This window comes from Accipiter gentilis, chromosome 22, assembly GCF_929443795.1.
Source record: "Accipiter gentilis chromosome 22, bAccGen1.1, whole genome shotgun sequence".
Classification (NCBI taxonomy): domain Eukaryota; kingdom Metazoa; phylum Chordata; class Aves; order Accipitriformes; family Accipitridae; genus Astur; species Astur gentilis.
The window spans coordinates 12767764-12784272 of NC_064901.1; the positions used below are offsets into that span (position 1 = coordinate 12767764).

A 16509-nucleotide genomic window follows, 5' to 3' on the forward strand; every position below is an offset into this window, starting at 1 on the left:
CTGGAAAAAAAATAATATTTAAATACTGTCCTGGCCAGGATGTTATACCTTTAGGTCACTATTTAATTTTTCTTTTAATTCTTATCTCATTCTACTTTTCATGTTCTTGTTATAATTTCAAAATCTTGTCTTTAGTCATTCATAGTATAGAAATCTTAGGTAAAGCTTTGTCAGGTACTAAAAAATCTGCTGTATCAGGGTTAACAGAAATGTATAGATACCAGGGGAAAGTAATAAGCTAATGAAAGTGATAGGCATCTATTGCTGATGGCATCAACAGTGATATGCAAAAAAAAAAAAAAAAAAAGTCATTATGCAAGGCCCTGTATTAAGCTAGTCTGATATTTAATTTCTATTTTATGGAGGTTATCTGTTACTCTACTTAATGTGCAAAGTAATAATAATCTGCCACTTAAATAAAAATTAATTTTCCTATGTAGAGCATAGGGCATCACGCACAAGTCATCTTCCCTTTTCCCTCCTTCTTTTGTTCTTACAAGCAGCTAAAAATTTTAATATATTTTTATTTTCCTGAAAAGCCAATAACCAGGCTTAAGATTCATCACTTATGGTAAAAAAAGAAGCATGAATACTCTATATTTATGTTTTTATTTAGCTTTCATTAGGATTTACCTTGGAAACACGAGTTATGATATCAACTTTCCGGTGCACTGATGTTATCCCTTCAGAGAAAACTGACTGGAAGATAATACACTGAGCTCGTTCTGTGAAGTTGGGGATCTGAGATAACTCATATAAAAATCTGTGGAAAAAAAAGAGTATTAATGAATCTTTATATTTCTTGTCTGTTGGGTACATAATGGATCAAAGATGTAGTATCATAAAATATACATGCAATCTTTCCTACTTTGAATCAACTCTGACCATTTGTAATTGTTCTATCCTTTATGCACAATGTGTTAAGAAATCATATTAAGAAAAAGGCAAGACATTAATCATTATCACGTTAATCCATTAATCCACTACCACAGCTGCATCACAATGAACAGAAGAATCGTAAACCTAGTTCATAGGTTAAAAAGAAAAAAAAAAGAAAAATAAAAGGAAAGACATAGAGAAAGACTATTTACTGTTTTCACTCATGTGTTTTTGCTTCCCTTAAAAATGTGCCCAGCAATACAGAACTCAATATATTCCTACAAAGTTATTTCATAATATAAAACATCTGCCAAGAAATTTCTTCTGATGCTCAGCCTCAATTTTCTTTCACTAATTTGCACAACACTTCCAATTATATAGCAGCAAGTTTTATGGTAATGCACCTAGCCGTGTATTTAGCTCTAAAATATTTGCAGATTCTATCTCTCTTCAGTCACTGTTCAGCAAAGTTACTAACTCTTTATCTGTCCTCATATGTACACTTTTCCTCATGAGTCTATTCCAGCTTTCTTCCTTTAACTCTTTGTTAAATAAAAATAAATAGAAGCAAATACAACAACTGCAGTTCGGATAACACAAACTGAAAGCATCTCTAAGGCATGAGTAATTCCTCCCTTTTCTCCAATTTAAAATGTAAGAGCTTGGCTAAATAATACAAGAAGCTTTAGCATTTCTTATAATAACATGGTTTGCATAATTTGCTTTGTGGGTTTTGAGTCTAGGATTTCAGTGATACACATGCTTTCTTGAAATCCAGAAACAAGCTGTTTTTTGCTCCAATATCACTTTAGAAACATTCTTCTAATCTCCTGTCTACAGATATCCTTAGATCCCCCTTAGCGTAATGCCATAAAGATTCTTCTACCTCACTGAATTACGGGAAATTCTGTGAACCATTATTAGCTTAGATACTTATTAAATTTATTTTAATTATTTAAGCTGATACACCTGATTTCTCAAAACTATTTCTTTTTCATAATAAATAATGCCAGTATCTTAAAATCCACTTTATAAATTTCTCATGCATGCAATGCTTTGCTGAATACATAGTGACTGTCCAAAAAAAATCAGCAAAATCCACCTGTGGCTGGTGTGAAATACTTTGTTTTAATTGGAATATAATTTTCTTCCTTCTTTTTCTTTCTTGCCTGATGAAAAAAATCTATTGTGAGAGAAGGATTGGGGAGGCCCGGCTTGGCTCTTACACTTAAGCAGTGGGGAAAAAAGGAAATGCCAAGCTGGTATTAATAAAAATGCTTCCTATTGGGAATGAATGGTATTGCCTAGAAAAAAAAGAGGATACTTTGCACTTTGTGTGAGACAAACAAAAGAAAGAAAAACCCAAACTGCTTCACTAAAGTTCTAACATACATATTTTTAAAAGTTTAAATTTAAAAAGTCAAATGACACATATTCTTGCCTTCCCTTGAAAAGGGAGCTATCTCCCACACTGCCAGTCATTGGAATACAACATAATTGTGCCAAGAGTTAAAAGAGCATCAGCATAAAAAGAAAATGTCTCCAGATTTTGGAATTCAAAGTATTCATTGTAAATATCCAGACAGAACACTTATAACTGAATCTGTCACAAAAAAGAATCTTAGTGACTACAAATGTAGTTACTAAACAGAAAGTCATGGCGTGAATCTGTGGTTATCAAAGGCAAACCATGAATTCAGGGGAAAAAACTTTTGGAGGGAAAGAATATTCTTAGTTCAGTCATTTTTGCAATTTTAGTCTGAGAAAAGTATGATTTTGACTTAACGTAATAATGACATGACTGTGACATAGCTTTTTGATGGGTTTCTCATTGCTACACTTCTTATGGCCTAATGTAAATATAGAGAATTTGCTGTTCATCTCTGTGAGGTCCATTTTACTCCTCTTCTGCAGAAACTGTAAATAAAAAAATGCATTTACTTGAGAACTCTTTTATTCTACCAGAATCTTGTAGTAAAGGACTTGAGAGTACTTTGAAACCAGGCAAAGGTTACCGTGTTGTTAGTGTAACAGAACATTCTTCCAAAAGATAGACAAAGAAGGCTGATTCTATGGAGGCAAACTATTTATCAGTTCACATTTATCCACATTTGAAGAACAGAAAATTTAGAAATAATTTTGGGGAAAAAAGATGTATCTAATCCCGCAAGCTTCTAAGTAAACCAGCAGGATTTAAACTGAAGTCAAAGGGAAGTGGTCTTCAAAGAGAAGCAAATGGCATTACTTGGACAGCAATTATTAATAGCTCACTACTTCCTGAATTCAAACTACATACAAAACAGGAAAGCTCTATACCCTATTTTGCTACTATTTCCTTCATTAGTATTTCTCCTATTAGTATTTCACAGTAGAGAGGACTTCACAGAGATTATATTACAACTAAAAGGGTCTTCTTGGAAACTAGCTAAAGCATCTGTATCATGCTAGCAAAGGCCCAAACTGTGGTCAATTGTGCATATAAATCTTTAACATGTCAATGAATATTAACATTTTAACAAGTATGATCATGAAGCATAATTTAGGGGGGTATTGTCATGTTGCTGTCATACTTACAGTTTGTGCCAACAAAAGCAAATTTAACATGCCAGCAAAACAAATCAAAATCACATGTGCAGGAGAGCATCAGTGATACCACTAAAGCTTTCTATTTGCCTGGTAATCCAAGCATTAAAAAATGGCAAAGGTTTCCTTTAGACTTTGGTGAATTCACATCAATAGTTTCATTATATGAATAACTATTGCTAGTATTTGCGACCATTTGATAAATGGTTTGGTTTGCACTTTTGTTCTGATCCTCATTAAAGAAAATACGTGATGCATATGCCCTGTAGCAAATATTTTTAATCACACATACAAATGTAGCACTTTTCTTTCTTTAGCCTTGTATGGAATTAATATGCATAGTACTGTTCCAACAAATCTCCAGTTCTGCATTTAGGCTGACTTGGAGGCTTGACTTGGACAACAAAACCAGCAGCACCTGATCTACTCAAAGGGCATTATTTTGAAGGTCCAATAAAATTTACATAAGTGCATCATTAGCAAATTGTTTCCCCCTTGAGGCAACATTTTAAAAAGCTACTTTTCTTAACCTATGTAGTTTAATAATAGGGTAAAAATGGGATAATTAAGACTTGCAAAGAGAACACAAAGAGTAATAACTGATAAAAAAGTTAGCTTTCGTCTTTGACACTACTATTTCACTCTGAATCATCAGGTGTAACTGCTTTATTTACAGTTCTTTACTTTTAATTATGGAACAATGATAGCATAAATCCAACTTTGTGTTTAACGAAGATCAACTTCTCGCCACTATAATTTACAAAAACAGACAACCTTTTGTAACTCTAGAGCTCTACATGATTCGGATTCTCCAGAACACAAAATGCATTAATATTTATTTCACTCAGACATACAGCAAACAGATTGCTAAAGATTCAAGCTCTGGAAAACTTCAGCTAGTCACACAATGTATTCTTATGCCCCAAGCCAATGCAATGCAAGCCATGGATATGGGATGCAAGAACAAGCTAGTATATACACTTTACAGATATTTGTCTTAAGTCTTACTCGAGAATGACAGCCACTCTTCATCAAGAGTAAACGTAATTGCCTTATCTCCCAACATGAAAATGTAATACTTCTGACATCAACCAATCATGTACTATCTCTGCTGCTTCAGTTCTTCTTCCCCCTACCTTTTCTTATGCCAAAGACAGCAGAAAAGACAAAAACAGACATGAGGAAAGGAAAGAAGATGGCAGAGAGGCCTCAGGGCGGGAAAATGCACTGTGATTAGAAGAGGATGGAAGTACAATGGGAATAGTAGCAAAGTAGCAGAAGACAAACACCACTGGTAGGCCAAAATCTGAACTCAAATGGATACACTAAAATAAAATTCAGGACTACCACTCTGCTCATGGATTTTTGCGATTTTCACATTGGTCTAAGGTTTGTTACAACAGAAGGAGCAATACTTGCGAATTTTTTCATCCTAATAGTCATCGCTGTCCACAACAATTGCAGAAGATGAACTGTGGAATCAACCTTGTAGGCCTTCAATCAGCATGACCAGAGCATACATTGTCTCTTTGTCACAGGACTCACCAAAACCCTCTGTTGGCGTAGCTCTTTCAAATAATCAACAACCAAAATCAGTCTGGCCCTGCTTTATGACACAATAATTTAGCCCTAAAAGTTCTGAAGGAAGGATATGCCTTTTACAAATACAATAATGGGAACAGAAATTTTTATTGATTCAAGGCTACATATGAGTTCTGGTGGTCCAAGTTGATGTAGTAAGATCTGTCACGTCTGAAAAAGTTGTGATAAAGGCAAAGTTTACATCATACCTCGAAATACACAAAGAAGCTAAACATTAGCTACCCAAAATTATCTATCAAGATCCCTTTTAACATAGCAGCAAAGGACTATATTATATAACAATAAAATTAAAAAAAAAAATAAAAATCTTACTGTTCTGGTTTATCCAGAAGCTTCAGTTCCTCCTCTTTTGAAGTCTGATAATATTGCTTTATCTTCTCTAGTTCATCCTTTTGTGCTCTCTGAGTGAATTAATATAAAGTAATAACTAATTAATAAGAAATTAATAAATTACTAATTTACCTGTTTGCCTGCAAGTAACAATTATACTTTTTACTGGGAAACATTTAGACTATGCAAAAAAGGTGAGGCATAAAGATTCATGACAAATTCCTTCAGTGCCTTGCAGTGCTATTTACTACTAATAGCTACAAAGCGGAGCATCCTTGTAGAACACAGCACTGCAAATATTGCTATAGGATGCTTCACACGGTTTAGGTCAGAGAGGTAGCTCTGATATCTCTACAGCCAAGTGTACATGTATTCTTCCATGCAACTTCAGAGTCACACAGTTCATGAATGCTATATACTTAGTCTACAGAGCAACTTGGGTAAGAACAGGAATGCACTAGCCCGAGTTAACTGTTTTAGGCACTTACATCTTGAATGAGAAAAATTCAGCATGTTAGCATAAAATACGCCTTAAGTAAGGGCAGTTATTTTTCAGGCAGTTCATGAGAGAACACTGCTAGATGTTACACCTTTTGTTACATTTTAACCTCAATCCAAAGGCATTCCACTGTTTTAAATTTCTGACACTTAAGAACTAAGCCAGTAAGAGAAATAAGCATGTCAATGGGTATTTTTTTTGTTACCTATTACTGTTAAATTCCCCAAAGACTTTTTCTATATAATGTCTCTAGTCTAAAATGACAACATAAAATAAAACTTTACTTATTCTGTGTCTGAAATACTACAGTAATTAACCACAGCTTTACCCCAGCTTACTTACATTTTCATACAGTGCTTCCAGTGTTTCCAGATCTACTACGGAGTCATCAACGCAAAGTATAGCTGTATAGAATACAATCACAAATTAGATGCTAGAAAACACACTTAGGAGTTCAACTCAGTTTCCTGAGAAATGTACTAAAGAGATCTGGCCTGGCTAAAGGACATGTTTGTATCCAGTTAATATTTTATTATTTTCAGCATTTTATTTTCGTTCTGACTTCAAGTCACGCCACTCAAGAACCTAGTATGAATTCTGTCTCAGGAGACTGGAGCTCTACTTTTCCTCTCCAGTATACTCAGCAGTCAAAGATATGACCTGCCACGTACTCAGCTGATTGCGTAGCTAGCCAGGCAGGAGAACACGGGAATAACTGATACCAGACAATGAACAGCACAGATTTCATGGTGGCTTAGAAGGCTGGATAGGAACGAATTGAGAGTTAGGGTATTTAGGTCTTGCTATGTGCATGGGAGATCAAGTAGATATGAAAAAGGGAGATCTGCTTGTCTTGGGGCTAGCAATCTTGGGAAGTAGACAGAAAGACAAAATTGCAAGATTTTCAAGTTGCAAATTTGCAAGCACAAAAGACTGCACTAGAGATTTTTAAGGTATCTTCATAGAGTAGCTCACGTTTGAGTTGGCTTTACCCAATGGAAAACTACCCACATGACAATTTCCAGATAAATACTTTTAAACATCACACAGAGACACCTAAACTATACTCTTCAATGATTAATTATGCCTCATAACCAAAAATGAAAAGTCTCAAAATGTTTCCTGTCTTAGTTCCAAATGTTACTACGTTTGGAATATATGGCATTAGGTGTTTCCAACATTTGCAAATCCCATTACAATTTAGGCAATGTATTGGGACTCTTCTGAAAACTAAATAGGATTGGTTCATGGTGCTTTCTAATGCTCTCTAATGTTAAATTCCAGTAAGCTAAGAGATGTACAAGGGAATAGAAATAACTTTGGATGTTTAATTTTTCTGAAACCAGCATCAAGATTCCTAATGGGACTGGGCAAAATTTCTGAACTCCTGACTTATGTTTAAATGTTACTGGGAACATTAATCCCCAAAGAATCCAGCTTAAGGTCTCTACCAATTTTCCACATAACCAGTGACTCATCGTTAGCTAGTACCTGATAACTTTTAATTTCAACTGTATTATATTTCTTCAAAGGAAACTTGACTGCTTGTGAATTTAGAAGATTTTAAAAGCTCTTGCTGCATTTGCAATCCGTGTTTGAAAGGGGCAAGGCACACATCTTTAAATAATTATTTAAAAGTAATAAGCTTTCGCCTGCTCTTCCACCTACCCCATGATTTTACATTGTGAAATTAACCAGCAGGCTAGTAAATTTTCTCTGTGGCAGGCTAATTAATTTTATTAAAAGGTCCAATGACATTTAGAATGCTTTAAAATTTTGCCTGTCAATTATGATTCCATCTCTTGACATTACACCTTGGTTAGAAGTAAAGAATTATACAGAAGACAGTATCAGTGAAAAAAAGCAGTATCTCCAACTTTTTGTCTTATTGGAAAGATTGAAAAAAAGCTCAAGAGTGTAACCAAATGTAAAGCCTGAATGACCAAGCTTGACAAAAATATTTGTTTAAAGAAAAATCATTAGGGATTGAATCTATGAGATCATCTGTTGGCTTTTGCAAGCCGGTTCCATGAGTTGCTTTATCTTCTGTGTTACCCAATGAAATTTCAAAAGAACCTAAGTGATTGGAAAACCTATTGGAAAACTGGTTTCACAGTCCGATATATTTAATTGTTTGAATTTTAAAATACACATATTGAATTCAAAAACCTCCTCTTGTGGTTTCACTTTCATCCTATTTTGGAATATTCCAAAATCTGCTTATAAGGAGAAATCTATTTGTCCAGAGTTATCTAGAAAAGCAACTTATTGGAGGTAATTTGAACTTGTACTAGAAATGCAAAACATGTAACTAATAGTAGATTTTTTTAGGTACAGAACTATTACTGTGAGAGGAAGTAGTTTGAAAAAAAGAACACTTTAATAAGAATATCAAGATTTGTACATTTAACTGTAATTTTCAGGCAGACATTTGTCACAAAAAAGGCCTCAAAATAGCAAAGTGGGCTTTAATGCTGTATTTTCTTATCCATGTTTCTAACAAATCAGTATTGTTTTGAAGTGTCGTGATAAAGCAAAAAATATTTGAGATCAAACTAATAAAATGCAATCTGATAAATGAACACATTTTAAACAGAATTATTAATAATCAGTGTTACGAGACATTAATATGAATTATTTTCTCTTTTGGACAAGTATGTGATTATATAAAAGTACCAAGAAAATATTTTGGGATTTACTTGCTATACAACCTGTCCTGCTATTATTGGCTCTGTCCATGCAGACAGGCTGCAGTTAAAAATCTAGGTATATTACTCAATTCAATGATAGCTGGACATCTTAGGATGTTAATGTACATAGAGACACGCTCCCAAAAAGTCAGAAGTACTCCAAAATCCACACAGATTCCTTTATTTCATCTTAATGTATTTTAGTAACTTTATCTTTGCCCTTATATCTTTTTTCATTCACACTGATCAAACTTAATGCCATACACACTTGGAGCAGAAGACAAAAATGAAAACGTAAAATTATGAAGATTGTCCCATTTTTAAAAAAAGAAGCATTGATTTTGAAAAGCTGGAAGAAATCCCTGAATTCACAGGTGTCTTAGTATTGTTCATATTCTTAAAATACGGCATGTGCAATATATTCACAGTATGTTGTGTAAATTAACTTGAATTGGGGCAGCTGAAAAAAACCCACTACACTAGATCAAAGAAACTAATTATTTTACTTAGAGTTACGAGGAACAAAAGCTTCTCTAATTTTTCTGCGAAAAACAAACCCCAGTTTTAATCATATGTATATTAACATTATTAAAATGAATAAAAGCCTTCAGAAGCTTTTCAAAATGCTCTTCCTATACAGTGAATTTAACCGTGATACTTTACTGCATTAAATCTCATTATATCAAGACTCACATAAGTGTAAGTAATATAGGTGAAGTATCATAAATCTACAAAAGAGGCTCCAAAACAATTAATAGCTATTACAATATCAATCATCATTGGTGGTTTTTACTTTTATCTTGCCTTCTAGTTAGCCGTCTTCCTTACACTGTCAGTTCAGTTAGAATATTTCACCTACACCTCACAATATGCCAAAAGGAAGTAGACTCATGCTGTGAAAAGCTGGTAATTTTATTGGGTTCCTCTACCTTTAAAAAATCTGTTACTTGGCCAAGTCTGGTTTCTGAGATCCTTTTTTGCAGGGAAATTGAGGCAAACATTTTTATGTGGCCTATGGTGTCTGCTCACAACAAGAAGAATTTATATACACAAGGATCATTAGTGCAGGGTTGCACCCATTAGGATATAATAACCGTCAGCTAGGACAAAAAACAGATCAGCATCATGCATTCAAACTAACAGGCACACATAAAAATACTTGCCAACTACGTTTCACATACTAAGAGTATTGCTAGGAATATAAACTTGTACCAAGGGTTTTTAACAGACTCACTTTTTAAAAATGATTCGAACTGTAAAAAACAGATTCCCTACTGCACAGATTTTTCACATACTCTGTTTTATCACTTCAAAAATGTAAACCAAAGAAAAGCTGAGTGTGTGCAGTCTACATACAACTGTAGAACTTAGAGGTTAAATTTGAAAAATACACTTCTCTCCTCTTAACCAGCTTAAATACCAACAGTCTTAAGGCTGACTCTGATATACAGCCTCACTCCTACTAAACACATTTTGGTTAAATCAGGATTTAAGTCCTGCTGACAGAGCTTACATATACTCAGCAGTATCAAACCACTTAATGTGACAATTAAACTATGAAATATGAAGAAATCACCTTAACTGCTCCCTAATGATAAAACAGAAATACGTTATTTAAATAAAAAGAACTTGCCAAAGGTACATTTATTTGACCTGGAAGTACTTTATTGTTTTATGTAGTACATTCTGCTGAATAAGGCTTGATTTCATGGGAATGTGAAGCTTGTCACTGGGAAATTTAAATTAAATTATGACTGATCTAGTCAATTAGAAAATGACAACAATTGTTAAATACTTATCCCTACTTGTCAAAACTGCCTAAAATAACCAAATCACTCTGGTTTACTTCTGACAAATTGATATGTTCTAAACTTATTTAGAGGCTTTTCTCCAGTATTTAACTATCACGCAACACAAAACCCCAATAAAATATACATTACAAAGAAGCACCATGGGCACAATGTAGGTTTAGAAGTCTAAGAAAGACTAACTCCTGCAAGAAGTCATGAGCAAAAGACTCTGGCGCTAATGTTAACCTACCCACATCAGGCTGGATGCCCAAGGCAGATTCACAAAAACATATGTTGTGAATTTTCCAGAACAAAGAAAATAACTTTTAAAGAAAATTGTTTCCCAACTTCTGAGATGGGCATGCAGCTATCTCTATACTTCACGCATATACAGTATACATAGAATGCATACATGTAGTATTCTGTGTAGGTGGAAAAGTCACACAACTTTGGAACAACAGTCTTTAAACCTTTATAATCTATGCTTCCATCCTGCAAAATATTTTAGTTGAAACCCCAATAAAACTCTGTTCACATAGTGCAAGTAAGAAAGATTCCAAAGCATTTATCTTTATCCAGAAGTATTTACAAAATATAATAGAGAAAGGAACTGTGAAACTATTTGTGCTGCATGATATGGTTAAAACACAAACTGGGATTCAGAAATTCTGAGCACATCAAGGTCTGCAGATCAGACTTGCTTTGAAATAGTTTGCCTTATACATATAAAACATAGTCTTTCAGATGCTAAAAAAAGTGCATGGTTAACAATGATATTGTTCTCTAAAGTGTAGATGTGCCATAAATGATAAATTGCACTAAGACAGTGCAACCTATTTCTGTAACTTCTATGGCCTCTCATTAGACCACACAGAAATCCGAGGATGATTAGAAACACTGTATAGAATTAGAATGATTATTGGACTGATCAGCAGTCTGGGTGAATTAATCTGCTGTTCACATTCTTCCAGTTATTTACTCCAATATGTTGACAATGTAGGGTAAATCACAAAGTTGGAGAAGACCCATCAAACACTTTTCAACTGGTTGACTGAGATTGTACAGTAGTATCATAACTGTGTTCTTTCTAGAAAGTTGGTCCCCTCCTACAATGCCACGCAAAACGTTCGATGCAGAGTGGCACAACAGTTATGTGCATTGTTCACCAGCAGAATATAATTACTGTGACACTATAATAAAAATATATTCCGCATTTGAGAAGCAACCAAAAAAACCCCAATAATGAAGGTGAATCTACAAAAGCAGATAGCATGACCTAGGCTTTTTAACAAAATTCATTCTAATCCACCCCATCTAAGTGTGATCAAATATATTTCTCTAATATTTTAAAGCTTAATGTGCCTCTGCATAGATAATTTGCATTGTTGGTGAACATAAGAATGTTCCAAAAGCACAATAAACACACCAGGTCCCCATACATGCTATTACAGGTTGGCCAGTACTACTCTGATTTAATAAATGGAGTTTCAGACATTATATTTAATTGCTTAAAATCTAGGAAAGAAAAAAAAACCCAACAACTAAATTAGCATTAGAAATAGTCTCAATGCCAAGGATCAGCGTTAAATTCTCCCCCTTTGCCATATAGGCTAAGTTCTGTCAATGCTGCAGTGCTACAGTGTTAAACTCTTGCCTTGGTAAATGTACTAGGAAAGCCTGCAGCTGTTCTGCATGGAGTAATATGGCACTTTATTGCCACAAAGAGTGCAATAAGCTGTAAAGTGTGCATCTGGTGTGATCTACCACATCTCACAGATTTGGTCCCAAGGAAAATATACCAGCATGTAAGACCATCTAGTTAATGCATCCTGATGGAAATCAGGGGTATTAGACAGTGAACTATTTTCAGCAATGTACAGAAGCAGAACTTCTGGTGCCCCACAATTTTAGTGGCAAAAGGCAGGTACTATGGAGGTAGGGAGGGATTTGGGAGAATCACTTTTTTAGACACAGGCATCTACGTTAATCTACATCCCATTTTCTGCATCTAAAACTTTTGTTCATCTGGGCTGCCCCACAATTTTGCCAGTTTACTTTTGAACAAAGATCTCAGTAGCTCATGGGAAGCTGGCACAGATGACATACACTGCAGAAAACAGTATTATTATGTGTTTTCCAGTATACTGCTACTGCTAGCTACTGTATTGGGAACTGCCTGAGTGACTGGAATGTTACCCTGTAAAAAGCTGGCACCAGTGTCCACAGACGGTCTTCGCATACAGTTGTAATCAGCATTTCCCATTAGAACCAGAAGTGAAACACCTCACTGTGGAGTGAGTTGTAATATTTCAACAGCAAAGCCATACGAGTAGTCTTGAGCCACAAGTTTCTCTCAAGCTGTAATATTTCAGCTGAACAATGATAGGAAAAGTAAAACAGAAGTCCATTGATACGAAATGGAGATTACTTCTCTAAGTGTGTAGTGTTAAAGCATGTTCCATACCTAACAGCTGATCTCCACTATTCCTCATCTCTTGTTTATAAAGAATAATAAAAAAAACAAACAGAGAAGAAGCCTTGAAAATAATCTCAAACCTATGCACAATTTGATTATTGCTATTTGTTTTTTAAATATAAATACAGATCCTATATAGCATACTGAGACAGACAGAATTTCTGTCTGCTGCTTCTGCTCAGGAAACAAATATTATTAATAGTGGTCTAATCAGAAACTACATTACCCTTTTCAGTACCAGATTCACCAATAAAATTTGTTAGTGTTCTCAGAACATTATAGCACCTAGGACTTCTCCTCCTCTCCCACCTACCAAAAAGCTGACTATTAGGACAGGTGCAGCATGACAATGTTAACTTTCCCTCTGCATCATATCATACCAACAGTAGCCAAAATAATCATTCAGTCTTAGATTGTCTTCTCCCTAGACTGTACTCAGATAGAGCAAGAATTTAAATTTATCGGCAAAGGATGGACTTCACTCTCTCAAACATGTGTGGGAGATTCCCTTCTTGAAGTGTGGCAGCTGGCTCATTATCAAATGCAAACTCAAACATCTGGGTGCCAGATATGGTCACTCGCTTGTTTTGCACTGCTGAGCTATCTACAGAATACGCTGTGAAGCTGTTTAATTTGAGAGGGTAATCCTATAGATGCAGAAATCTCACACTATTTTAAAGAAGGATGTAATTTTTCTTGTGATTACTCGTTTTGTCTTCTCTACAATTTTGCATGCCTCTTTATGCATAGGGCAATTCATCTGAGAATAGTTTTTCTCTATCTGCATTTCTGTAACTGCTACTTAAGGCAGAGTAACCAGTACACTATACATGGACAGTAAATTCATTTGTACATGGCTCTTCAATAAACATGGTCAGAAAAACTTGAAATGAAATCAGATATCCCTTTTCTTTTTTTCATTTCAACTTTCTTTTGCTTCAGGTTTCTTCATTCCCTGTTGCAAGCTGCCAAAGAGCATTAACTTTTCTCTTCCTTGTCTTTCACGTACTGAATTATGCAGTGGAAATTGGCTTGAAAAAAGGGATGAGTGCTTAATTTTCATGTTTCTTAGAGGTAGCTCTTTGTAACTTCACTTTGTTAAAAAAAAAGAACTTCGACATTCATCACCCAATGGTCATATGCTTTTCTGGTTAGGCATTGTCATGAGCTATTCAGTTTATTATGATCTTTTTTCACCCAGTATGTTGACTATAGCCGTCTTCAAAGAATTTGTCTGCTGTTAGGCAGGACTGCACACAGATTTAACTTAAACAAAATACTAGGGGATAGACACACACTAAAAGAGAAACAACCATAATTCTACTTTTGTCTTCATTGTAGTATGCATTTCTAAAGATCCTCTCTACAGAACAGACGTTTCCCCTGAGTCTGGTGAACTGTTTTTTTCCCTAGTCTCTGCACACAGATCTTGATTAGAGTACCTCATCCTGCTTTGTTACTGTATTTCAAAAAAACAGTTCCACTAACAGTATTCCCAAATCCCGTTTGTATCTCCTAGCTGTTTCCATAAGCAAGAGGCCGCACATCCTACTGCTGCTTTGAGCAACACGTGGTGACAGGGCAGTCATTTGCTACCTCAGAACAGAGAGGGTGATGAGTTATAAACTTTCCTTCAGTGACAGCACTTGTTTTGATGATCTTTTCTACCAACACTCTAATTTTCATTAAACTTGTAGGACTACATTAGCTGTGTCTACAACTGCAAGTAGTGTAGTCTTTAGAAATGGATTTGTAGACAGCAACAGCTGGTAATGAGGATCCAGTCCCCACACTATACACATTTCAGGGAGTTTTAACTATCACCCATCTGATCCTGTGGAATTTAAAGTCTGCTGTAGGTGGAGACCACTGGTATGCTCCTAGAGCACATCTCATTTAATTTAATTCTGAAGGATGTTTCTGCACTCTGAGACTGCTCTGCGTTGCTCTGCAATGCAAACGGAGCAAAGGGAACAACTGGTAAGTTTGATTCAAAAATGCACTGCTGGTTCAAGCTAAAATGCTAGTGTATACACACCCAAACATTTGACTTATTCTTTTCTCTTAAACTTGGTATAAATTGGCCAGAGGGTTTCAAAGCTATAGAAGTACAGCAAATGACTGGTAGATAGATAGGTAGGTAGATAGATAGATAGAAATGTTCTATTTTAGTAGAACATCATGGCATGGAAAATAAAGAGTCATGAAAACATCTCCTGAAGATATTTAAGAATACTACCCAGTTTTTATGATACAGCTGATATCCCATCCTATGCTGTTGTAATTCCTGCCAGCAAATTATTCAGACCTTTAGTAATAGCAGTTTTTTCTCCATCTCATTCTGATACCTTTCACACAATACTGGCAGGCACAAAGTTATTCCTTCTTTTCGTTGTTTCCCTCCATCCCAAGAGACATCTGTAAGCCCTTGTGCTTTTAAAGTGCTAGATGCTCAAAGGCTCTTCTGAAATTAATAATAATCAATGCCAGCAGCATCTCAACACTCTACCCAGTATTTGCATGTGATGGAGGAAAAACAATAGCAAAAAGGAGACATCAACTTGAATTCTTCCAGCAGTTGTTTTAAATGGTGAATATTTTCCTTTTTTTAATGTGAAAAAGAAATAAACAATATCCTTAAACAATATCTTTTTAAATCCAGAACATAAGCAGAATCTGAATTACCCCAGTGTTCTGAAACATCTTTATTCCTCTACAGTTGTATTGGCAAACTCAGATAATTTCTACCAGTAATGGAATTTATACATTGAGCAGTCCTACGCTTTGAAAAATGCCATCCAGTAATCATCTTTCTGATTGCTATGTGGTTGCTGCATCAGTTTGGGATGTGCTTTTTATACTGCTAATGAAGCAAAATTTAAACATTCAACAAATACCGACTGCATGTTTGAAGCCCAAAAGATTTATATATAAGCCCTCCATTTAATTTTTTTTAGTTAGACTTGCTTAAGAAAAAGGAGGGAAATGTAGGGGAGGAACATAAAACAGTTTTGAGAAAACACTGTACTGAAAGTGATATGCGAACTGAAATGGTACAGAAGGAGTTGTACCTAAATTCAATTCTGATTATTTAGGTGATACTTTTACATATACTGGAATATACTGGAAGGATGATTCTTCTGAGATCTAAAAGAGGACTATATTCAAAGCACATTCTGTAATGTAAGAAATTCTCTGAAGGGGGCTATGAGAAAATATCCATGCAAGTATGATACATGAAGCATAAGAAACACTTACCTTGTTGAATATCCTTCATCTCCAGGTGCAAACTGGATATTAGAATACCTACAGTTTGAGACCGTTTTCCATCCAACAATTTGATAATCTAGAAAGATGATGCAAAGTGATCAGAGATCAAATGAACACTACAAAGGGTTCATTCACATTAATGACAGGAGCTGATTTGTGAATTGAATTCAGTGTCTCTCCAAACATCAAACCTTTTTATTAACTAAATGTGATAATAAGACCTTCATCTTATCTCTATGCTCTGCACCTTAACAAATGGCTGATAAATGTAAGCTTGAATTCTCACCAGGTCTAGTAAAGAACATCACCTCTTACTTATAGGATGCTATTGAGAAGGAAAAAAGGAACATCAAATATTTATTCTGGAATATACTTTTTTTCTCCTTAAAG

At 35.0% G+C, this 16509-nt stretch overlaps 1 protein-coding gene across 1 annotated transcript in view; it reads right to left on the reverse strand.

Moving 5' to 3' along the window:
- The window catches only part of FMN1 (formin 1), a 145266-nt gene that overhangs the window by 64390 nt on the left and 64367 nt on the right, over positions 1–16509 (reverse strand). Inside the window, exons 6-9 of the mRNA XM_049825227.1 lie at positions 16108–16195; positions 6236–6297; positions 5377–5465; positions 634–763 (exon numbers count right to left, since the gene is read on the reverse strand). Of these exons, the coding sequence (XP_049681184.1) occupies positions 634–763; positions 5377–5465; positions 6236–6297; positions 16108–16195 (369 nt within the window). The remainder of the gene's footprint in view (positions 1–633; positions 764–5376; positions 5466–6235; positions 6298–16107; positions 16196–16509) is intronic.